The sequence below is a fragment of the Psammomys obesus genome, unplaced genomic scaffold (genome assembly GCF_907164565.1).
Source record: "Psammomys obesus unplaced genomic scaffold, mPsaObe1.curated_primary_1811, whole genome shotgun sequence".
NCBI lineage: Eukaryota > Metazoa > Chordata > Mammalia > Rodentia > Muridae > Psammomys > Psammomys obesus.
This window is the reverse complement of record NW_026590767.1, coordinates 6799085-6825043: the sequence shown is the minus strand read 5'-3', so window position 1 is coordinate 6825043 and position 25959 is coordinate 6799085. Positions and strand designations below refer to the sequence as shown.

At 48.7% G+C, this 25959-nt stretch overlaps 1 protein-coding gene across 1 annotated transcript in view; it reads right to left on the bottom strand.

Moving 5' to 3' along the window:
• Ptpre (protein tyrosine phosphatase receptor type E) overlaps positions 1-25959 on the bottom strand; it is a 145854-nt gene that overhangs the window by 30191 nt on the left and 89704 nt on the right. Inside the window, exons 4-7 of the mRNA XM_055608922.1 lie at positions 11617-11735; positions 4206-4299; positions 3894-3967; positions 1920-2056 (exon numbers count right to left, since the gene is read on the bottom strand). Of these exons, the coding sequence (XP_055464897.1) occupies positions 1920-2056; positions 3894-3967; positions 4206-4299; positions 11617-11728 (417 nt within the window). The 5' untranslated portion in view covers positions 11729-11735. The remainder of the gene's footprint in view (positions 1-1919; positions 2057-3893; positions 3968-4205; positions 4300-11616; positions 11736-25959) is intronic.

Here is a 25959-nt window from a genome sequence, read left to right as displayed (position 1 = left end):
TGAATGTGGTGCTCAGGGGCCAGCTTTCATGAATCAGTTCTCTCTTTCCACTATGCGGGCTCTCAGGGATTGAACTCAGGTTGTCAGGCTTGGTGGCAAGTGCCTTTACCTGCTGGGGCATAACAGCAGCAGCAGCTTTTCTAAAAAGCAAACTTACTGTTCAAAATTCATAATGGTGAAAAACATCAAACTTTTAGATAATGGTAGGATTCATAGCTGCATGTTACAACCCCTAGTGGGGCCCTGGGCTACAGAGAAACACATGGACACTGTTCTCTCTTGATGGTGATCAAACTGTTTAAGCTATTAAACCAAGGCCTGTCTTAACAACTGTGTTTTCTGTGTCCTCTTGAATTCTGCACTTGCTGAGTCCCTTACCTGCCCCATCCTGCTCCTGACCTTTCCAACACCCTCCATTAACAATATGGTCACTGGTACCCCACACATGACAGCAGAAATGGAAGGGGAACTGGGATAAGCAGGGAGGGACAAGCAATGGGAGGGACAGCTATTTTAAAAATGGAGAATTAACTTCTGTTGTTAAATTGTAAATCTGCAAAACAACAGTGCTTGGTGCTGTCTTTTGCTATGACCTAATTTTTTTTTTTTTTAAAAAAAAGAGGAAAACACACTTGGCAGCAATAAAAAGGGAAGTAAGATAAAGGGGAAGGTGTGATTGTCGGCAAGTAAGCGAGTGAAGAGTGGCTGAACGCACCACTGCCTTCCTAGGCCCTCATGGGCGTCTCTCTGTGAAAAGTCAGCTCAGTACTATCCATGCTGTCTCTAGAAACAACCACTCTGCGTTGTTTAAAACGTCCATCCTCCAGGGCTTGTGCTTACGCTGGTGGTGTTAGAAGTGACATGGACTAAAACAGAAGAGCTGCTTTGAAAGAGCCAGGCCAAGGCAGCCATCCATGGACACACACTCTTGCTCAGGCCCAACATTCAGCTCCCAGCCCTGCACACAGGGTGAGGACATGAATGACCCCCTTCCCCACCCCCACACACAAAAAACCCCCCACAAACATTGACAGTATGGGGGCTCTGTATCCAAAACAATACTTCGTGCCTACCCACCTGACATACATTAAGAAATCAACAACTTGGGAGCTGGAAAGGTGGCTGAGAGATTGAGAGCACTTTCTGCTCTCGCATACGACCTGGGTTCAGTTCTCAGAGCCTACTTGGTGGCTCACAACCACCTGTAACTCCTGTGCTAGGGCACCTGATGGCCTCTTCTGGCACTGTATGCACGTGGTACACACATATCCATGAAGCACTTACACATACACGTGAAATTAAAATTTAAAAAAGGAAACAAAAACTTTAAGGCTGGGGTGACCAATCTGCCTTGTGTCTTGAGTACAGAGTTCTGAGAGTCACTCTGGAGATTGTCAGTGGGCAGGGGCGTGTCTCAGCGAGCCACCACTTCTCAGAGGTGGTGGGAGTGATTCATCCCAAACAATAGAGACTCACACCCACTGGACATGAGCTAGTGTCCCCTGCAGTCTCTGTAACTACTCAACTGTGCCATGATGGTCGCTCAGAGGAACAACTGCTGATCTGATTAGTAGCTGAACTTCCTGCGGACCTTGACCAGATGCTTGGTGGGAGGCTCTCTGTAGCCTTTGGCATGAATCTGCCACCTAGGCACTAGGTACCATGTGGTAGAATAGTGTGTTTAGTACAACTGGTGTCACCCCATGCTACCCAATAACTGAGCTGGCAGCAACCCTCAGCAGCAGCAGACTCCTCAACCATCTCGCTTCACAACGAGCAATGAGCACCAGCGAGGGACACTGCACTAGGGCTAGGCCCTCCGGACCTCACATCTAAGCAGCATCACAATTGCCACAAGGTCCCTGAGTCCCTGGAACTACTGGCTCTGACTGTCCCGCTGTTCCTCCTGGTACACTCACATTGAACTCCTCACGGAAACGCTTGCAGTCATCCGCAGATCTCACGCGGATCTCCTCCTCCAGGTGCTCCACGGGGATGGGGAAGTACTTCTTGGGACCTGATGGAGATCTGCTCAGCAGCATCACTCTCTGCTGCTCTGTAGGGTCAGGAGAAACAGAGAAGCCACTTAGTTCCACTGCCCATGGGTGACTCATTCCTCAGACAGTCCGACGGCATTCCTGATGGATCTGTAAAGTGGGAGGGGACCAGTCCTTTCAAATCACGCACCCTGGGGCTAACCCAGCCCTGAGTAACTGGATCAAACATCTGCTTTCAACACACCCTATTTTCATCAAGTGATGGCAACACTCCTGTTCATCACAGACACCAGTCTTCATCTTGCTTGCTAGCTCATTTCACCAATCACCCTTCCCCGTAGTCTATGCTTGTTCCTTCCACACCAGGGCCACTGCAGCTTCAGGCTGCAGCCAGGGTCTAGGTCTGGGACCAGAGAAGAGTAATCATGGGACTCTGAATATAAGCTCAGAACAGATGGGGATCTGCCAGGATATCTGTCTTGTAGCCTCCTCTTTCTTGGCAACACACAGGCCTGTTTCCTCAAGTCCTGTACATTACAATGCAGAGAAACCAACTGTCTTTGAGGTGGGGGGATGATGCTGCAAAGGAAAGAGTAGGCTATGGGGTAAGAAGCCAAATCAGTTCCCCAAGCTCAGAACACAGTGCAAGCAGTGTCAGGGATTGGCATCTCTCTTCACAGAGAGGGAGCTGGCATTGATAAGGTCAGTAGAATAAATAAAGTGTCAGCCATGCAAAAGGCCCTGTCCCATTTGTAGAGCTACTGAGTCTACACCACAGACTCCAAGACACTCTTTGGCTTCAGCCAGCTGAGCTGGTAGAAGCCTGCAGGCCTCTGTGTCCCCCACAGTCACACTCTTCCATCTGCTCTGGCTTCTGGGATGTGCAGGGGGGCAAAAGGGGCAGAATGGAGAATGGAGGTGCATGGGAGCCATGTGATGGTCTATGCAGGAGTGCAGGTCTTCCAAGCCCTGCAACGCCACAGCTCAGCTGAGTCCTCTGTTGCTAGGATTCTCCCCATCTCAGGGAGTTGCATTAGTCTCTTTACTGCCCTGGGTGAGTTCCAAAGTGTCACTTGAGTTCTGATGACATGCATGTTACCTCAAGCCAGGCACAGCTGTGTAGGAAGTACTGATAGAAAGCTGAAACCACTGGTGTGAACCAGTGTTTTGGGTTTTTAAATGTCACACTGGGAATTGAACTAGGGGCTTTGTATATGCTGGGCAAGTGCTGTGCCACTGAGCTATATGCCCAGGTCCCTTGGCCATTTGAAGTGGGATCTTGTTATGTAGCTCTGGCTGGCTTTAAACCTGTGATGCTTCTGCCCCAGCAAGTGCCTCCAAATACTGAGATTACAAGCCTGTGCCACCCCATTCAGGTAGAACCTGCATGTTGAAATCTTCGCTTTGTCTACCATTAAAACACAGAGAAAGAAAAACAAGCTTTTATAAGCAGCATTTACAAGTTAGGACACAGCTGGAATCTAAGTTAGGCATGTCCCCTAACTGATGTTCCTTCCAACGAGTGAACAGCTTTGACAGTGCAGTGTCCTTCCCAGCTTGATCCTGAGGTAGTACAGTCTCAACTGTACCCTTCTCGTCATGAGTGAGAGCCTTACCTCAGGAGGATTTCAAAGGCCTCAGTGAGAAATGTGACTTGACAAAGCCCTGCTAAACTGACAGGATATGAGTGGTCTCTTAACAAAAAAAAAAAAACAAAAAACCCACAAACTGAAATGTCTCAGACATCCGTTCTTCTCTGTAGGAAAATGACCTCTGACACTAAGTTCCGAAATATAGAAACTCCGTTACTAGCAACTGGTTAGCAAGAGCCCAGGAAAGTTGAAGTGACAGTGCCTGCCGCTTTCAGTGCCAGCACCAAGACCCAGTGTGCAATACCTTGCTCTTCCAGGATCCCGTTAGGCATCTTCTTGTCGTTGCTGCTGACCGCGGCTTTCCTCTGCTTCCTGAACCTTAGAGGCACAAGACACGTTAAGTCTCAGCACAGCAGGGTCCCCCCAAGCCCCAAGCGTGGTGATACCCACCAGGTGAGACGGGAAAAGCTCTTTCTGCTGCTCATGGCTGAGCTGTGTGCAGCTCAGGCTGGCCAGCCTGTGTCTGAGCTGTCTGGGCCCACACCCCCAGCCTCCAGCACACTCATTTCCTCATAGGAGCTGGTTAGAGCACGTCAGCGCCTGGGGACACTCCTACCTGAAGAAGTAGGCTGCAAGGAGGAGCAAGAGGAGGAGCAGAGGCAGCAGCAGCCAGGTGAGCAGTGGCTGGGAGGCGCCAGGATCCGGAGGGCCTGCAGGTGGGAGGGTGGTAGAGCGCAGAGGCCCCGTCAGGACCTTGGGTAGGGGTAATAAGGATTCCCATAGCTTACTACATAGTACAGTTTGCAAATTATCTCCTATCAGTTATTTCTTTGGGACAGAGGAGTGTGATGGTACGATTTGTCCAAGGTCCCTGATAAAGGGTCACCTTCTTATACCCACTGTACACTCCTAGTCAGCTATTTCTCTAATCGTCTCTGGCCAGCCCCTCTCCACAGTGACGAAGAAGGTGGATATCCCTCTGGGAACAGCTATTGAATCCTAGCCCCACTGAGGCAGGAGCACCAGGCATAAGGGAACAGCCTGGCTCCAAGGTTGAGTACAGTTATTGAGGAACAGGAACACTGCAGCCTGGCTTTTGAGGATTGCGAGCTCTCTGTCACAAAGTCGGGAGTGCAGAGACTTCTGGCCTCTGGGAACCGACCTTGTTCACCCATCCTGTGTACCTACCAGGTCCGCGTCCCTCAGACAGACAGGTATTCCTGGCCTTGCACCTTGGCATTGGTGATCTTGCGGTCATCAACGCACCCATCTCTCACCCTGTTAGGGCCCCCACTGAGCTCCACAAAGTTCCGACCTAAAGGGCTCCATTCGAACTCTGCTACTCCAGTTAACCAGATTAGCTCCTCTCTCGAACTGGTCCAGACGGCCTATGCTCTAGAGTTGAGTGCATGCTTCCAGGAGTGAGCAGTTCCCCCATGGATGACCCTGGTGGTCACTAGTTAGACTTCTAATCCTTCTGGGTTCCAGAAGGGCCAAACATTGTTTCTAAGCATGTTGAAGTGTTCATGGCTTTCCTCCCATGTGCCAGCCTGATCCCCTGGAGCTCAGGGCTCCAGGAAGGAGTTTGAAATATGGTCATTGTCTTTTCCCCCCTGTGCACACAATCTAGAGGCTGTGACCCACAGCCTGCCACCTGTGGCCCTTTCCCAGAGGAACTGGTTCCCATCATGTACAAGGTCAGGTTTATATTAAGCTTAATGGCTAGGAATATCTGTCCCTCCTTCTAGCCCAAAGCCTGCACACTGCCCAGCTGGGATCCTGTGTGAGCAGCCTGGCCCAAGGCTTCCATGTCTCTCTCTCCAGGAGTGCTTTGCCCTGGACTAGGACCTGGAGCAAAATTTACCCTGGGCTGCTGAGAGCTGCCTGGCACTGAAGGAAAGAGCTAAGCCGATCTTGGGGAGACCCTTTGCTCAGGGTACCCTGATTCAACTCCATCCATTTTTGGTCAAAGGCCATTAGAAAGCGTGGGCAGTCTCCTCCTCCTTTTCCGGGAATGTTCACTGTCTTTTCTCGGTGTGTCACCATGGTGAAACTACCCACTTCTGCATTGCCCAGAGGTCAGCTTCTAGCTCAGCCTATGCTCTACAGAAGCAGCTGCTAAACTGGCTGGCCATGAGGCTCACCCCATCATAGAGAGAGGGGTTTCTGGGCCCTTCCAGTCTTCCCTAGGACTGTGTCAAAGACTTGAAGGACCAGCCTCTATGTCCATGTTCTCTGAGTACAGGCTGTGGTGATGATATGGGGATCCCACAAGGCGTGGGTTGGATGACCCAAGCCCTAGATGGGTTGTCACACAGGCAGAAGGATGGCTCAGAGGGGCCCTTTATCCCTCAGTTTGGTTTCTGTGACTCCTAAAGAGCTTTGTCCAGGAAGGCAGAGGTGAGGGCCAGAACCCCCCAGGCTTTTCAAGGGTGATAGGAACATCCAAAGCCAGGCTGGTTGGGGTGGAACAGAGGGAGCTATGTGGGTCCTGTTCTGGTTACAGAGTGTCAGAGCCTATGGGAAGATGGGTCTAGCCTACCTCTTGCCTCAAACATTGCAAAAGAAGAAACTCACACTTCATGTAAAAGCTTTTGAAATTGTGGCTATTGTCAGTAAACAGACTTAAATTCAACTTTGATAAGCAGTATGGGCCAGAAAAGAAACGTTTGTGCACAATGGGCCGTGTCCCTTCTACCCCAGTGGTGCTTTACCAGAGGACATCCTATAGTCACATTCTGCTTCTAGTTCACACTGACTCTGGTGCGGGGTGGGGGTGGGGGCGTAGGGCTAGAATGCAGAAGTGCGGATAGGTCTCTTCAGATGGTTCAGCCTTTCCCAACTGCATGTGAGTGAGTACATGTGTTTTCACAGAACTTTTAGGCATGGCATATCTGCGTGTGTGTATACACACATTTGCTTACACAGAATCTGGTCCTGACACTGGAAAGGCAATGGTTGTGTGTGAGGTGGGGCCTGGAACTTTTCAGTCTGGACACAGATTTCCCCCAGTGATTCATCTGCTTTGTCAGAGGAACCCATGCAGAGGGGCATGAGCCAGCTGGAGGAAGCTCTTTCCAGACCCTGTGGATCTTGGCACCAATCTGCAGCAGATAGTACCCCTCCAGCGAGGGGCATTCTACATCGCTAGGGAGTCCCCAGTGGGGAGGCAGAGTTGGAGTAAAGTAGGGAGAGGAGGGGAAGGAAAGACAGGGAGCACAGTGAGCAACTGTGCTCCGGGCAGAGATGACACAGCCCCTGGAGGACCAGGCTGAAGAACTTTCCTGGTCTAATCCATAAAGCTTCTCAGGCCAGAGGCCCGATAGAGCACAGACAGGGTGAGCCCATAGGCCAATCGCTCTGTTCCCCTGACATGAAGTTGTGAGTACGCCTTCCCCTACACTTTCTCCTATGAAGTTAAACTCTTAAACATGTAGATTTGTCACATGAACTAAACTCACTACTCCCTCCTGTCATCCAACATCACACGGACTGAGGGAAGGGCTGTTATTTTACCAGTTGTTAGGGAAGAAAAAATCCCCAAACTGATGATTATAAAAAAAATCATCTGCTTGATGATACACCCCAGCACTAACGCGTGTATGAAGCAACCGGATGAAACACACTCTGTCCCCAGTTCACCTCTCTCACCGATCCTGCAGAGTCGCCATGCAAGGTGAGCCTTCACGTTCACCGTGCAAGGTGCAGCCCTATGCTTCGGACTGGCTCACATTGCTGGAGTGTATCCCCACTTTGCTGTTCCCTAACCCCTTCTGCTTCTACACTAAAACAAGAAAAAAAGATACAGTCCTATTGATGGGTTTGCAGGTAGTTTGTGTCTTCGTGTGTCTGTACCACATGTGCACAGGTACTTGTGTGTAGGCCAGAAGAGGGTGTCTAATCTCCTGGGGCTGAAGTTTCTTGTGAAGGGCCATGTGGATGGTTGGGGACTGAATCTGGATCCTATGGAAGAGCAACAAGTGCTCTTGACCACTGAGGCCCCTCCCCAGCCCCTGACCAGGGTTTCTGTATGGTGTCTTCTATGAGTTGACCCTTGTGTCTACCGCCCACGTTATCAAACAGAAATGGAAATTTCCTGATGGCCTCCCAGAGCAGCCGACTTCTATGCTTGCCTGGGGTTTGTGAGGGAGCCACTTTGTCCTGGATACAAATGATCCTTCCACTTTTAGTCAGGCACAATATCATTTTAACTTGATTTTCTCTAATTTCTGGAGAGTTCGGAACCTTTGCACAATGATTAAGATGGAATTAATTAGATGTTTTGATTTTGCCCGGTGGGGTTTGACATCTTCTAATGGCTTCAGCTGTCAACTTGACACAGCCCAGTATTATCTGAGGACTAAGTTGCTCAGAAGGACCTATGGTCATGGCAGTGGGACATTTTATTATCAATTGATGTAGAAGGCCAGTGGCACCATTCCTAAGTAGGAATCTTGGGCTGCATAAGAAAGCTAGTTGAGCACAAGCCAGTGAGCCAGTCAGTAAGCAGTGCCCTTCCATGGTTTCTGCTTTAGTTCCTGTTTGAGCTCCTGCCCTGACTTCCCTTCATGATGTACCATGACTGAGATATGTAACCCAAGTAAGCCCTTGCTTTTGGTCATGGCATGTATCACGGCAGTAGCAAAGCAAACCAGAACATCATCTATTTTCCTACTGTGCTCTTTCATATGCTAATTTTAAGGATTCTCTCTGTATGTGTTATGGATAATAACGTTTCCTCAAGATTTTACATGTTTATAATGAATTCTTTGTCTAAGAAAATGTGTCACGATGAATATTGAATTCATTTTGTCCAGAGATGAAAGGAAACTATTTCCTGTTGTTCTGGTACATCTGGCAATGTGCTAACCCTCAGGAGATACTTCGTGCCTTTTCAGGGGCCGTATCTTTTAAAGAGCACTTGGGGTGCCCTCCCAAGTTCAAAACAAAGGAGCAGTCTCGTGTAACTTGAGGGTGAAGTAGTTCCTGACTGTAGGACCAAAGATGTTGCTAGTGTGCTGAGGCCAGGAAGAGACCTAACCAGAGTGAGTTTCACATTTGCTTCTGTTCTGGGTGCTGAGGTCATGTGACTTTCCTCTCTTCCTGAAAGTAACACTTCCTGCCCACAACAATGCTACGGACCAATAAGCCTTGCTTTCACATGAACTTGGACAGCCCTAGACTTGGGTGTTGATGCCATCCCGGGGGAGACTCAGTTACCACCTTTGGGGCCATCACAGGACTCTGCCAAGTCCTACCTCTACTGTGGGGAGATGGACACTCTTGTTACCAGGGCTTCAAGATGTTAATGGGGACATGCTGGCATCTTTCCATGTATGCCTAGATGGCCAGCTGTTATAGTGTTTGGTGAGGGAAGTCAGGGATATGGGTTGAAGGAAAGCCTCCTGCAGAGAGGCCTGTGCTACAGGGTCATGTGTGTGTGTGTATGTGTGTGTGTGTGTGTGTTTTCTCTGGGGTGTCAGGGCAAGGAGGAAAACTGTACAGCTAGAGTGCTCTCTCAGCCAGGTTTTGCTTTCACGGCACGGCTGTACTTCTTTTCTCCCCTAAGAGCCATCACTACACCTGTAGGACAATAGTCCAGAGTCAAAAAACCCCATAAAGCTGCTGAGCGGGCTGAAGCTGGAATCTCTGACCCACTGGGAGGGCACCAACTTCCGATGACTTTTTCTAAGAAGCTTTTCTGAAAGGAGATCGACAATTTGAGTCTTCCTTAAGCCTTGTGAGGACTAAGCGTGTTGTTCAATTTCATGTGTCATGGCTGCCAAGATATTTAGAGACCATCAGAGGTGATCTTCCGATGACATTAACACTAGAATCCATAGACATGGTGTAGCAGGTGGTCTGGCCCAGCATGGGTCGGGACTCATCCTATCAGGAAAGGAGAAAGTATATAGGGAAGGACGGGCATGAGGCAGGTACAAAGATAGGGGCTAGCCTTTGCTACTGCAGGTTCATTTTGACTTTGCCACCAAGGCATGCTGCAGAAAACCCCTCTCAGCTCCTTAGGGAGGGTCCCTGACCTCACCCATCTCCCCTGAGTCTGGCTCTCTGCGGCACAATCACAATGAAGATGGTGAAATGGCACCAGCACTCCAGGAGGCAGAGGCAGCAGAATCTCTGTGAGTTTGAGGCCAGCCTGGTCTACAAAGCAAGTCCAAGACAGCCAAGGCCACACAGAGAAACCCTGCTTTGAAAAAATAATCACAGTGAGGGAGTTGGGGGGGGGGTTGGAGCATCAGCATTGCTGGCTGTCAGAGGCTGGCCAGATGACTGAGCGGCGCTTGCTTCCTGCTGACCGCAGCAGGAAGCCAGTGCTGGGGAGTGCTGCTGTGCTCTGAAGACTGTCCGGCCCACTTGTCTCTGTAATACTCACTGCATTGCCAACCAAGGGCAGCGACTGTGCCATGTGCACCACGTGAGTCAGGGCAGATAGGCATAGAGGGGTTCAGTGAGTCGATCCAGGTCACTCAGCTAATAAGTGGGTGAGACAGGATTTGAACCCAGGTGGCGAGAGTTGAGAAGACCCACTTTTGTTTGTTCTCTCCCTTTCCACATCCTCTTCCTCACTTTGGCTTTGCATAATATTTATTCATTTAATTGAGATTAAATTTACTCATTATAAAGTGAACTTGTTTTTAATGTATGGTGTGTAAGTTTCAGGGTTAGGCAGCTCTGGCTATGATAATTCCTTTAGAGTATTTCTTTGTCCCCAGTAAGATCCCTCCTGTCTTCATCCTCAGCCCAGGCAACTGTTCACCATTCTCCTTGTCCATGCTTCTCAGGTCCTGGATATTTCCTGTCAATGGAATCCTATCTTAGTCTACACCATGGGGTTTCTCTGTTTACCTTGTGTCACTGGGAATGTCTCTGAGGTTCCTCCTTGATCTCACATGGGAGCCAATAAGTTTTTTTCTTCTTCGTTAATCTGTAAACTACAATGTAAGGGAACAGACTAACAATAACCCCACCCATGCCCTGAGGCATATCTGTCCTAACTTTCTCATTGTGCTGTCTCTTTCAACTCTATCTCCTGGAAGCCATGACATCCAAGAATGCTCCGAAGAGGAACCTCACTACATACCAATATTACGAATATTAATAACTATGTCTTTAGTCCTCATTACTAGCCTTGTCCTGGGGCTATTTCCTCCTGATCCAAGCATATTGGGAAGGGAAGGCAGGGAGCTCACAAAATATAAGAAAGCTCTAAGACTCCCTGAGGTTCTACAAGCCATGGACGGACTCCTCCAAGGAACTGCCTACAAGTTGCGCAGGAGACTGCAATGATACAGCATTCATGTGTTGTCACCCAGGCTGGCGTGGGCTTTCCAGTGAAGCAGCTGCCTCTGAGTCACCCATGCTTCTGTAAGTAACCCCAAGAAACTCACTGCTTCACCAAGATAGACATGGATACAGTAATTTCTTGGGTCTACAGTGGGTGGCCTCCCTTGGGTAATTAGATCTTTGCTCATATCTCCTCAGGAAAAGTTACACAACAGACCATGAAGCCAGTATTCACATTTGCCCAACCCTCTGGCCAGTGTTTGGCCACCGTTGCTCCAAACAGGGCTCTCCACAGTCAGACCTTTCAGAATTTACTGTTAAAGTAATTAATTGATAAGCTAATTGTGTGTGTAAGTGGGCACATATATGCTATAGTGTGTGTATAGAAGTCAGAGGACAATTTCAGGAGTCAGTACTCTCCTTTCCCACTATGCAGGTCCCAGGGATCGAACTCAGGTTGCCAGGCCTGACAGCAAGCACTCTGTCCCACTTACACCACACTGACTCCAACCATCATCAGACTTTCTCAGTGTCTTCGTTCACCAAGGCTAATGTTCCCTCCTTGAGCACACTTAGATGGCTCTGGTTATGGGTACACTCCCAGTTTCCTGGTTGGCACACAGGAAGATTCACTGAACCTCTTCCCCAGTGGTCCTGAGTGCTCCGGAGGCGGCAGCATGTGAGGCAGCAGGGGCAGCTGGGCACAGCTTAGAGGTCCTTACCTGCAGTGGTGCTAGTCCAGTTGCTCTCTGTTGGGGTGGTGTCGTTGCCCTTGCCAGCTCTGGCGAGCGACAAGCTAAAACCTGCCAGCAGGAGTGGACAGAAGGGCTCCATGGCACACCTGCAAAAAGATAAGGACCTACTCAGAATGTTTCTGGACAGTTGGCTCTGGACATGGCTGTCACTCAACAGGGAGAAAGAAGAAATAAGAGCGGAGCTCATTGTAGGTTTCCGGGAAACCAAGAACTTCTGTCTGCCGACTTCACAGTCTCTTTTGTCTTCCCCACACTATAGAGGTACAGTCACTGTCCAGGTCTGCAGGTCCAGCCAGAGGACCCAAGGCTCACAGTTTCCACATTGCCGAGGATGATCCAGCGTGGAGTAGAACCACACCCCAACTTTGTCTATACTGCCAGCCAAGAGGCATCTGTATGCGTCACCTGCTACTCCAGATACCACGTCCCCCAAAACCACCTGCTCACCCACCTCCCTTCCACAGCCATTCTCTGGCCAAGTTGTGTCTATGGTGGCTGTGCTCTCTTGGGCAAATAGATGCCAGTGCTTTTCTGTGTGCTTTTTGGGCTCCTCCACTAGGCTGACCAAATTTATTCTCTCCACACCTGGCTCAGGAGCTCCTGCCCAAACAATCTTGAGGCCAGCTTTAGAAGTCTTCCCTATCCTCTTCTGTCCTGTAGCAATATGCTATCTCAGCCCACTTCAACAGTCCCCTCTCCTGGCCTTGCCCCTTACTGTGCTAACTTCTACAGAGTGACCCTCAGCTTCAGGAGGGAGCTAAGTGTTTACTGAGTTGAATGGATGCAGGGCACCAACTGATTGTCAAGTTTGGGGTTCAACACAGAGAAAGCTCTTTCATACTAGGACCCCATGGGTGGGGTCCTCAGATTTACATTTAGCTCTCCATTTTGCCCAGTCACCTTCAGCCATCATTAGAGGTGACGGTGATGGTGACTATCTTGTGGTGCAGAAAACCTTTCTTGAGGACTCTTGACCAACGGAGGAGGCAGGCAGTAGCACCTTCCCAGTGCAGATACGTAGTCCCCGTCCATGGAACCTCATCTACAGCCAGCCCACTGGCTCTGTCTCATCCCAATTGAGAGAAATTTTGTTACTCAAAGCCTCCAAGAAGAATTTCACCCAGGAATTCTGCATCTCTAGGGTTTGATTAAGACCTCAGAACCAAGGCTGGTAGACGCTCAGCACTCAGGCTGTCCCAACAGGGAGTACAGATGTTTGTAACTACCGAAGACGTGGAAGGAGAATGGCAACCCCAGTGCCTCTCAGTTGGCAGCACTGGCAAGATGAGCGGATCCCAAGTACGCTGTAACAACGACCTCACAGAGATTAGTCAGTGGCCACCAGCATGTGTGGCCTCTGCTCTTCCTAGTTCCCAAAGGCACACTGTAGATTTATAAAGTGACCCACAGACACGAATAGCTCTGTGCTCGAGTGTGCACCTCCTCTAGGCTGCCACTTGCATGGGTGTCATGTACACAGAAACCCCTCAAGGGTAGAGTCAGTGGCTTCTGGAGGGTAAGAGACTGGGCAAAATCAGACTGAAGGACTATACAGCCCATGTTGGAGGTCAGGACTGCTGGGGACACACACCCTCAACTGGGTCCATGCTGCCCGGGCTCTCATTTGACAGGCAGCTCCACGTGCATTGCCCTGCAGTGACTTTTCTCTTTCCAATCTGTTACTGAACACTGCCATGATACTTTACATCCACTAGAGGAAACTGCAGGGTAATTGATTGGGAATTATTAATTGGCTTAATCCAACTCCAGAGATGCAGAATTCCTGAGTGAAACATTGTGCTTCACCCCAAGCACTAATAACCTTCCTCACCAAGCAGTCAGTGATCTAAGAGGAGGCTAGGCCAGCACCCTGAGGAGGAGAAGCTGAATTCCTTTCCCCCGTTATGTGGGGGTGGCTGTCTCCAAGTTCTCAGAGCCAAACTTCCTGATGGGGCCAGCAGAGGGAGATAAAGTGTGCAGACATCAAAACCTGTCCAGCCATCTGGTGTCTCCTTACTGTCCCACTTGTATTCTAAGGCTAGTGACAACCTGTCGGAGGCTCCCTGGCTATTCACTCTCAAAAACTTGCGCAGGCTACTTAGTAAGCACAGACACGAGTCTGTGCAGAAATAATGTGTGAAAGAGGAATTAAATCTACGCCAAACTCCAAGGAATGTCGCTGAGTAGTATCTGCTGCGTGACTGCCAAGTGCTGAGCACAGGAGGCTCAGGAGCTTGTGCAGCCTGCAGAGCTGGGACGAACAAAGCAGTCTATTCCCAGAAAAAGCACATTTTATTTTTACTCTCCTCAAAACCCACCCATCTATCAATGTGATTACAAGTCTATCCTTCTCATTCCATTGAATACTTTTCCAGTACTTCCCACGACAAGGTTCAAAAAGCCTGCTAGGATCTGGACATGCAAAGCCGAGTCAAGTCCTGTCTGTGGGCAGGGAGACTCCCAGAGCTGGAAGGGCAGTTCAAGGGCATCCCCAGCAGCCCCATTCCAAGCTGTGGAGGCACAGCTAAGGAGTGAAGGCAGTGGCCACGCAAGCAGGCTGTCAGGTTCTCCAGAAATGAGGCTCACAACCAGACCCTTCGGCAGGTGGGATGACACAGAAACTTGAAGGAAGATATGCATGACCTATGGTCAGGGCGATCTTTGTTTCAGCTCACAGGAGCTCTGCTTCCTAGTGAGACCTGAAGAGCAAGGGTGGAAAGTCTGGGACTGAGCTGAGGAGGCCATGGAACAATGAGTCAGTAGTCGGTCCCTTGTTTCCTCAGGCTCACTTTCTACCAACAACCCATGTTTCTAGGGTCAATGGGGGCCCAATATTGGATGTTGGAAATCTACATATCTGGAGAGTGATAGGTTTATAAACAACAAAGTATGAAGATCATTATCTTATTCTCAGATTCCTGGGGAGACCATCTCCACGCCAAGGGAACATGAATGCAGACATGGAAAGTTCCAGGATATCTTTCCCAGGACCATTGTCCCACTCCTAGGGTCCTTCACTTTCACACACACATTGCCCAGAGGTCTTGGTTAGGCAGGAGAGTGAAGGTTCTGGGGGCAGGCTAAAGTTGATCTATGACAAATCCCCAGAGCAGAAGTGTTTTTAGGAGGGCTGAAAACACTTGAGTGACAACAGACAGGCGTTTCACTCTCACCTGCAGCACAGAAGGCCTACACCCGTCATCCGTGCTAGTCAGCTAAGTCTGGGCACCCTGCACCCATGGGGGCGGTTCACCATAAGAAGTCCAGATCTGGGATGGAAGGTACTAGCACTATGAAATGATGGTTAGTAACACAAGCCATTCTATTTGGTCCCAGGCTTGGCCCTTCCTGCCTTTACCACATATTATACAGATACCAAACTGAAGTTTGAAGGCTTGCTTGTCTGTCTGTGTGAAATGCATGAGTGCAGTGACTTAAGAAACCATAAGAGGGTGTCAGATCTCTTGGAACTGGAGTTACAACCTATTGTGATCCCCTTCCCTCAACCCCATGTGGGTGCTGGAACCCAAACTTGGGGCCTCTGCAAAAGGAATGTGTGTTCTTAACCACTGAGACTTCTCTCCAGCCCTCAAGTATCTGTTTCTAATACCCACTTTCTATAAAATCAAGACAGGGTGACTCACTTGGCACGCTAATTGTTTTTTAATGATCCAGGTGAAAAGCAAAAGCTCGGATAAGACAATAAACTTTCCATGGCGAAAGAGACAACAACAACAAAACCCCAGACCTTTTCTAACTTTGGTGTGAATAGACTTAAAGGGATGAAGGATTTAAATAATTATATATATTTTAAAAAGCCATTCATTAAAATCTGCAGACACAGTGTGTTTCAGGTGTATCCATATGACCTTGCCTCTTTAAAGATGGCTTTGCTTATTAAAAAAGAAAAGGTGCTCACAGGGAGTCCTCATCTCAGTGGGTGAAGGGTGGAACTTACTTACTTTCCAGCAAAGGTAACTGAATGTCTAAATGCAAACATGGAAACATGCTTAAAAAGAGGTAGTGAAGGGGTCCTCACGTTAAGAAAAAAGCAAAAGCAAAAAGAGCAGGCAGAGAAGGAGGAGAGGAAAGACGTGGTGGTGGGTGTCCCAGCCCTGACTGTAAGTCACTTGATCGATATCTTCCAGGGTGCAGGCAGGAAACTGGATATCTAGATAGGTAAGAGCTGACCTGCTGGGGGCAGGTGTCATCCTAGGTAGGTGAAGGTGCACACGGAGGGGTGGCAACCAGGTACCGGTCACATAGAAGGAGGGAAGAAGGCAGGGGAGAAAAGATGGAAAGAGGGAGGGAAGGAAGAAAGGGAAGAGAGAGAGAGAGACTGATAGAGTGAGAGAGAAGGAGGAGGAGAGGAAAGGAGGGAGAGAGAGAGATGCAGGTGAGCAATGCTCTCCAGCTTACCAGGAAGAACTCATGCGCCTATGAGCTGTCAGCAGGCCCTGTTAGGGAAAGATTTCAATTCCCCATGTGCTGCATGCTAATTTGCATAATTCCAATTATTCACCCAGCCCTTTTGAAGATGAGTAAAAAGTGAAGAGCCTCTTCTGTACGAACTCACTCTCTTTCATCCAGGTGACAAGAGCAGACTGTGGAAATTGCAGGATCCCGCTCAGGAGCACATTCTCACAGACCGTAAAACCATACTTGGACTCATTTACTCAACAAGCAACAAGTCTGGTCAAGTCTGGTCAGGCACTGGTTTAGAGAACAGGAGGCTAGCAGCATTTCTCTCAATGGGGACGAATGAGGTCCATGTAGCCAGACTCTCAGGGATAAGCTTTACTTTCCCTCTAGGAAAAAAATAAACCCAAACCTTCCAACCTGAGAAGCCAAGAAGACCCTGAAAACCCACAAGCTGCTAATGGATAGAAGTCACATAGAACAGTGAATGAGGGTCACATAAAATTAGTGAATGTGGGCTGCAAAAGACCATTGAACAGAAGTCACAATCAATTCTTCATTCACTAAAAGTTATATGTAAGCCAGGCAATGGTGGCATATGCCTTTATTCCCTGCGCTCCAGGGGCAGAGGCAGGTGGATCTCTGTGAGTTCGAGGCCAGCCTGATCTACAGAGTGAGTTCCAGGACAGCCAGAGCTAAAACAGAGAACCCTGTCCTGGAAAAGGAAGAAAGAAAGAAAGAAAGAAAGAAAGAAAGAAAGAAAGAAAGAAAGAAAGAAAGAAGGAAGGAAGGAAGGAAGGAAGGAAGGAAGGAAGGAAGGAAGGAAGGAAGGAAGGAAGGAGGGAGGGAGGGAGGGAGGGAGGGAGGGAGGGAGGGAGGGAGGGAGGAAGGAAGGAAGGAAAGAAAGAAGGAAGGAAAGAAAGAAAAAAAGAAGGAAAGAAAGAAGAAAAGTAAGTTCAATATCCACAGATTTAAAAATAAGTGGTAATGAACAGGACCCTACCCTAAGCACTTTCTCAGTCTCTGCTCCTTTCTCAATCAGAAAAACTCCTGGCTCTGATGGGAAGCACTGCCGACTCACATAAAGGAAGTCTGAATAGTGATGTTTGATCGCTGGGAGAGGAGCCCTGATTACTCTCTGTGCTAGTCAGCTTTCCATGACTGTGACAAAACGCCCAAGAAAAAACAACTTGGTGAGAGCCTCACCCTAAACACCGTCAGACTTTGAACCCATCAGTGGACGGATTAATCAAACAATGAGGTCAGAGCCCTTTCGACCCAACTGCTCCCCCTAGCCCATGGAATAGCAACAGAATTTCATGAGTTTTGGGGAGGATGGGTCACCTTTAAAGCCATAACCGTTTTCATTCTCACCACTGTTGTATCTTCATAATAATAAGGGCGTCCAGTGTTACTCCCTGTGAGGTTACTCCAACATGAGGTGTGGCTTTGTAGTGATGGTGGTCTTGCTCCAACCCACTGCTATTTCCCCAGCCCCTTGTTCACATGGTTATCCAGAGCAGCTACCTCACTCTCATCTGCATCAGCATCTCACCTGTCTTCATGGTGGAGCTTCCCCCAAGCCACCGTGGAGGCCCTGATCTCCATATCAGCCCTCTGAACTATGCAGATCACCCTGACTTAATTACTGATGACAGCTGTCCATTAGTCTCCTGCTCCCTGGACTTTCTGTCAGCTCCTCTCTGCATTTCAGTGTGCATTTCTGTGAGTCAGAGCCACAGCTCAGCCTTGTATTACCTACAGGGTTAGGAGAAAGAAGGGGAAGGAAAGAAAAGCTGAACCCCAACAGCACTCAAGGAAATTGTAGGGGTTCTTTCAGGAGATGGGGAAGCAGGTAACTGTAGCTGGGGAGCCAGCGTGCTTGGAGCCACAGGACAATATTCTCTGTCCCTTCAGGGTTGCTGGCCCTCATACTGCAGACAACTCCTTCTCTGAACCTGCATTATGTCAGAGCCACAGGGAGGCTATGGGTTTGGGTTTCTGCTTTCAGGGACAAGAAAGTGTGGGAAGCAGTTCCCCTGTTTTCACTAAGCCTGGCCCGGCTCCATTTTCCCTCTGGTCACATCTTGAGTCCTGTTGGTGAAGCACCCTTCAGGGAACAGATGTGCCAGCTGCACCTGAGGTTTTGGGAAGAGACAACTGTGCAATGCAGGCAGTGTTTCCAGAGCCCTCCAGGGACCGGGACAGACACTTACCACGAAGAGTCAGGGGAAAAAAAAAATCACTTCCTCCCGCTCATGACTTTTATTTGACTTTATCTGGACTATAAATCAGCCAGTGACGCCCTTCGATCAAGACACATAAATAAACCAACATTTCCATTTCTGCTCCCAGGGTAGGCTCACAAGCATTTTGATAGACTAATGTTCTCTGTGCTGAAATCAGCTTCTGCAATCTCGGGATAATTGCCTCAGCAAATGTGCCAATCACCTCAGCACCTGGTCTACCAGTGCCCGGTAACTAACTGTGTGTGTGTGTAGAGGCCAGAAGAAGGTATCTGATTCCCTTGAAGCTGGGGGTGTAGGAGGCTGTGAGCTGCCCAACAAGAATGCTGGGAAACAAACTCAGGTCCTGTGCAAGAGCAAGAGTAAGATTTCTTAACCACCGAGCATCTCTCCCTTCCCCGTCCTTTCTCCATGCCTTTCCTTTCCATTTCATTTTTTTCCTTCTCTCCTTTCTCCCTCCACTTCTCCCTTTCCTATCACCATGGGGCAGCTCTAGGCCTAAGACAGCAAGGCCCTCTAATTTTAATGGCACTATCTCACTGCCTCTGCCTCCTGCCTAGCTCATTTGTGAGACCCACTACCCCAGGGAATGGTTGTCATGAGCAGAGGTCTTGGCCAACCCTGCTCAGCTTCCAGAAGTAGCGAGAACCATCTGCATGGACAGAGACCTAAGACACAGGATTTAAGAGGCAGAGATGACAAAGGATGCGACTTCCAGCTAGAAACTGCTGCACAGACACCATCAGTCTGTGTGCCAGCTGCAAGGCTCCGTGGGAAAAAAACATACACAAGGAGTCCAGCACTGCCAGGAAGCAGTATGGTCATTTCCACCTAGTTGAGGCCAAGAAAAAACAGGTTGGAGAATTTCGCTCTGTGCCTTCATCTAGGACTCAGTGAGCTAGCTTATATGTTCTATAACCACTGGGAGTAGAAAGTTCTAGAAAGCATATAAAGGGACTATATTCCAGAGGTGAAGGGATGAACATTATTCCCTGTGACAGTGACATTAGCAACCCATCAAAGTCCCTAGGGGGAAAGTGTCCCCTCTTGGGGGTTTGGGTGATGAGGGAGATATGCCTTTGTCAAAATCCATTCAACCTTAGGCTTGAGGTCTGTGCACCTTTACCCTCATTGTGTATTTTCCACCTTCAAAAGGGGGACGCTTGCAGAACATAGTGAAAGACTGGCTATGCAGCTTGGTTGGTAGAATGCGGACAGCATTCATGAGACCCTGGGTGCAATGTCCAGCATGAGGCATGAAATCCTCATGAGTGAGGCCACATGCACACCTGTAACCCAGGCACTCTGGAGGCAGAGTCAAGAGAATCGGAAGTTCAAGAGCATCCTTGGTTACCCATGGCACATTCATAGTTCCAAGCCAGTCTGAGTTACAGGAAACCCTGTCTCAAGACACCGAAGCCAGCCGCTTCCAACTTGTAGCTTCTGTACTTTGATGCATTCTCACTCATAGATTAGCATCGTAGAACCTTAGTTCCCTCGTAGGGAAACAGCTCTCTGTTTCTTGAAGGGGGCAAGGGGACAGGCAGAAAGGGTGCTGTCCCAGGGCTACTGGTAGGAGTTTATTACTGTGATTCTATTCTGCTTCACTGGTTTGCCACACGTTAGTAAAGAGTGCCACGTTTCCTGTCCCTCTTTTGTTAAAAACAGGCTCCACAGTTCGAAACAAATGCTGAGACTCACAGCCAAACATTAGGCAGAGCTCAGGGAGTCTTGTGGAAGAATAGGGGAGGAAGGATAGAAGGGGAGCAGAGAAGAACTCCTCAACAAGACCAACAGGGTCAACTAACGTAGGCCCATAGAGGTTTACAGAGACAGAAGTACCAACCAAAGAACATGCATGAACTGGACCTAGGCCCCAGGCACATCTGTAACTGATGGGCAGCTTCCTCTTCATGTGGGTCCCTTAGCAAGTAGGGTGGGGTTAGTCTCCGATGTGGACTCTGTTGGCTGCATTTGGATCACTTTCTCCTAATTGGGCTGCCTGGTCTGGCCTCAGTGGCAGAGGATGTGCTTAGTACTGATGAACTTGATGTGCCGGGTGGGTTTGTACAGGCGGGGGGGGAGGGGTTCCCCTTTTCTGAGGAGAAAGGGGAAGAGGGTGAGAGGGTAGGATCGGGTGAAGAGGAGGAGGGGGCTGCAGTTGGGATGTAAAATGAATACATAAATAAATTCGATTAAAAAGGAAAGAAAAGGCTCAGTACACGGGAGCGATGCTCATCCAAGCAAATGTAAGGTAAAATCATGCGTGCAGATGCGCTGACCTCCAACCGAATGCTGCTCAGGCAACATGGTTGTCTCTTGGGCAGGAGTAGCCCTCACAACGTCTCAGGCACCATGGAAGCTGTCCATGTTCAATGCTGGCATGGCTGGGTGTGCCAGAGAGGCTCTAAAAACGCTTCTCTGCGTTATAATGCAGGGACACTGCATTTCTCAGCTGCAAACTGGAATCAGATTTTTTTTGTCACCAAATAACCAGAGGAGCAGTTATAAATAATTCATGCACGTTGTTTGGCTCAATTAACATGGCTCACGTGGCAGGGGCAGTTCTTTGAAGTCAATTCTTTCTTGAGGGACACTGACACACCCCCGTTGGACCAGGCCACGCATCTGCCCTAATTAGATATTTACACAAGAGACCTGAGTGAGGAGGCTGGATTTATTTTTAATAAAAGAAGATTAAAACATGTGCATCCGCAGCAAATTAAGGAAGAACAAACTAAATTAAAATTCTCCCACAACTTGGCATGGCAAGGGGCTGAAAACTAGGCGCTTTACTTGAAATTATAAATGGGTGTTGCTTGGGAGTCAGGAAGTAAAAATTAAGCTTTTCTTCTTTCCAACTCCCTTTCCCAGCGTCCTGTGGGAGTTCCAGCAAGTGCACACTGCCTTTGGAGAGCCATTCTAAGGCCCAGCCTGCATGTTCACCTGTGGGGCAGCAGCTGTAGGCTGTAAGCAAGGAGGCAGATGAGGGTAATGTGACAGGAAACGGGGTGATCCACTTAGGTGGGGCAGGCCACACCTAACCTCCTCGAAGAAGGCTAGGTCTCTGGACTATGTGGATGGACACACTTTTAAATATCCCAAATTAATGTAAAAATCTTAAAGCCCTGAGCAAGGACCTCTTGCCCTGGCCCCACACAGAGATGTCTCCATCCAGTGCAGAAATACACTCGTCCACGGAAAGCCGGAGACAGAAACAAGGCATTTGAGAATCAGGAAGGGAGGGGTTAAAGCTACTCTAAAAATCAAGTGTGTTGAAAAGAAAAACCAATGTAGCCATCTCCTCCTGTTCAGGGGTTGAGCCCAGAGAGGATCCTGGGAGAGGACAGAGCGGCCAGTTCCCCCTACTTGCCTTCCCAGCATCTTCCCTGGGGGCCTTGGCTCAGGAGCCTCCTGCCCTCTACAGCTCAACAGCTGTGTGAGTGACATCCCCTTGCACACACTCTACCATGAACATTCTTCCCGATTCTTTTCCACCTGTCTGGTCCATGCCCTTCCTGCAGCCCCCAGCCCCAAACCATGGCACTCTGTTTCTGGTACTAAACTACCACCAATTCACCACCTTCCTGCCTGGTACACAGAGCATGGAGGGACCATGAGTTCCCCCACAGTCTTCTTACTGCTGAGGTGACCACAACCCAGCAAGACCAGAACCTATTTGACCCAAGACGAGTATCTAGATAATGGAAGAGGCAGGGTCACATTCTATCCAGTCCAAGCCAGTTTGTGGTAGCTTCCTTCGTTCATGCATTCACGTATCCACTCACTCACTAGTCATATGCAGTCATTCAACTATTTAATGGCACAGACTGTGTCTAAAGTTGAGCAAAATAAAGAGAGACCATCCCCCCCCCCCCAGCCCCTCTGCAGTTCAGTTGCCTAGAGTGAAATGCCTCAGAATGGATGACAGATAAACAATAGAAACTCCTCAGAGTTTTCAGGTTTCCAAACCCCAGATGAAGGCTGCTAGCAGATTCAGTGTCTAGAGAGAATCTTCTTCCTGGCCCTGCCTCCTGATTCTGACCTCTGCCACTGGCTACTAGTGCTGTCCAAACACTGGATTCATGGGCTGGGTGTGACACTCAGTAGTACACCATTTGCCCGATATGTGCAAGACTAAAGGTTTAATCTCTATCACCATTAAAAAATAAATAAATAAATAAAAGCAAAAAGCAATCCCTCCACTTCTAGATGATCACAGTGGGTCCCCTAAACCTAAGCTCTCACTGTTATTTGCACAAATTGAATTCTGTGTGACGGCTCTGCACTCCTTCTGTGATTACGATTGCAGGGAAGACATCCTTTTGACTCCCTGGGCCCCGAGCATGGTAAGACTCTATATTCCGAGCAAGAGAATTCTCGAGAAAGAGAGTGATGGTGTGAGTACGTTAGTTCCAGGGTTACATTTCACTTTATTGACGCTCTGTTGGCAAACTACAATCAGCACCATATAATTATTGAAAATTATAACAGTGGCACAGCAGAGAACCCGAAAGCTACCCTTTGGGAATATTAATAAGTAGATACTCTCCTCTTTAATAGAAAATGCACACCAATTTCATAAAATAGCTTGCTTTTACACTGGGAAACATCATGGAGCTCATGTATTTTTAAAGAAATGCTGATTTTAGTATGACCAGGAGGTAGTAATAGGGATTATTTTTTATTTGTTCAGATGGTTTGTTGATTGGCTCAACAGGTACTTCCCATGTCATGGAAGGAGTCTAGTTTAACTGGCAGGGCCAGACAAACATGTTCCCTTTAAGTGTTTCTACTCTAACTGGGGCAGGAGGAGCCCGTCTCCAGCAGAAGACTTCGGTGAGTTCAAGGTATTCCAGCCCATCCCCCATACCCCACCTGAATAAACTGGGTGCTGGAGAAGCCATGTGACTAAGTTTGCACCCTCAACATCACCACACTCCTGGGAGGGTGACACACTGCTCTTCCGAGCCTGCCATGTTGGAGGCATGCCTTCATGGCTCCTGAGCTGAGCAGAGAGTCAGTTAGATGGTCATCAGATGGCTGCCATGAGAAAGCCTGCCCAAGGCCTGGGCCCCTCACTAGTCCTGCCTTGGGAAAGAGAATGATGCTCTTGATTTTTTAATTTGCTATTAAGCCAGGCTGGACAGCAATACTGGATACTATTACTATTTAACACAGGGCAGTGCTGGTCTGGATCTCACAAGCCAAGGGCAGGCAGAAGTTAAAGCGTGATTGGTTAACGTTTTGTGGGCTCTGCTCAGCTTAGTATTTGAACTTGAAAGCAGTTTCAGGAGCTGTTTTTGCACTTGCCCACTTGAACCTAGAGGGCAAATGCCAAAGATGACCAGCAGATGGCGCTACAGGGGTAGTCAAGGAACCATCTACTCACACCAGCCAGCTGCCGCCAAGTCAGAGAGCTCACAGCCTTTCTAATTAATTCAGCGTGTCCCCACAGGTCACCCTCTGACCAACACTTCTACAGATTCACTTTATAAATGTGATTTCTGGTCCCATTGCTACCCAAGTAATGACTGCAGCAATGACTTCTCACATCCTCTCTTTCCATTCACACACTGTTGAAGCGATTAATTAGGGATTAGCCTTTTAGGCCACGTCTTAATTCCTCCTAGCAGGCACCCTCACCCAACATCTCCTCACTTTCAATTCAATTCTACAATCCGTGGATCCCTCTTCCCTCCCTTAGTCAAGAAATTTAACACTCCAGTGCAAGTTCCTTGGCTGAAAAGAGCTGGGAGGAAATTACCCATCAAATAGCACGGCACATTCAGGACATTGGCTTTCTTCCCACAGCACTGATTCTTCCATACATATTAAAATCAATTATTCTGGAGACTATAACTCACAGTGCACACATCTATGTATCCAGGAGGCACTAAAGGAGAGATGGCAAGGCCTCTGGGGACACCTGCTTTCACCTGTCAGCTGCTTAATGGGTCTGCTATTGGCTATTTAATACACCAACAAGAACAGCCACTGGGAGAAAAATTGTCAGTGGCACAGTCTCTTCCCAGATGTAGATGGTGCCTATTCTTCACTGAGTGGACAGCCTTGTTATTTCTCAGCCAAAGAAAAGGGTTAGTTCCCAACCAAGCCTTCTCTGCAGAGCCAGGCACATGGCAGGAGCCTGGTTTCCGAGTCCCTTGGCTTTTTCATTTTCCAAGCACAAAAACAGCTTGGGCAAATCACTTGCAAATTGGGGTCTCTGTATAGGGAAACACTGAGGATACGAATGAGGAAGTCCAGTTGTGCAGAGCAAATGACAGGGGGGTAGAGGCTGAAGGGGCTGGGAAAGTTGAGCCATGCTCATAGCCTGCAGGGGACCACACATCTGGGGACTGCCCAGAAGGACTTTCAGAATGGGTGAATGAGTGAACGAATTAATGAATGTCCGTCAGTACTGCGGTATGCTCTATAAACAAAGTGGCCATTTCTTGTTTGACTTGGACAGTTGGCTTAGGCCTGTGGCTGAATATGGCCTGTCCCTCTCAAACCAAGGCTTTGGGGAGCCAGTCAATCATCTGTCCCCCTGACTATGCCACATTCCCTGTGCCACAGAGGATGGGTAATGACAACACAGAAATGAGAGAGAAATTCTATTGTTTTTATATGGAAATCCTCACCCTCCCTCCCCCCAGTAAATAACCCTTACTATATCAGCAATAACATTTAGAAGATTAATCAACCGAGAAATCCTAAGTTGAAAGTGTCAAACTGTTGATTATTTTCCCAGCATCTTTCCAATTTCGGCTGTTGCCTCTGCAGCATGCTCACTGGAAATGCCTGGATCTCCAAAAGTTAAGACACGGGCTCCTGCCCAGGAGCTGAGCAGCCTTGGTCCAGCTTTGCCTCTCTCCAGGTGTATAAAATAAGCAGAGCTTAAACTCTCATGACTCCAGGGAAGCTGGAAAAGTGAGGGAAGCCCTTGACACTGGTGGGCCCATGGGGGTCTTCTACAACAATGTCCTTAGTCCTGACAGGGTGATCACATGTGATCAGGGCCACCTACAGAGCAGTCACCACTCCTGAAATTAACCACTAATTCTCAGGAATAAGCTGAGAGGCCGCCCCCCTGCTGTTGATGATGGAGCTTTCCCAAATGGAAACAAACAAACGCTTTAAAACTAATTCTGCTTAAAGGTGACCACGGTGAAGACAGAACAATGCATTTTACTTCTGTTTCTTTTTGTGTATGCTGGTGCTGAGTAGGGCATTTGGGGAAGGGGAAGGGGAAGACCATGCTTTTAAAGTTCCAAGGACACAAACTCCCAGAACACACAGGATGTAGGACCTCCCAGACACTAGGAGAAGAGGCGATTCTGTCTGAGCACGGAGACAGGACCAGCAGGAACTACATTGTAGCTAAGCTTACGACCCTTGGATACTAAGCAGTTCCAGTCCAGAAAGGCTGGCTCCTGTAACGCCAGCAGTGTCCCCACACCGACAAGACTAGAGCAGAGTCCTCTTAGCCCCTGTTACCTCTCTGGAACAATACAAGGCTTCCTGGGTGGGTGCCTTTTTAACAGGATACTACAGATCAGAGCGGTCAGGCAACCAGCCTACTGACACTCAATTGGTAAAAATGACAAAGCCGGAGTTCAAAGTCTGGCAATCTGCCGAGTGC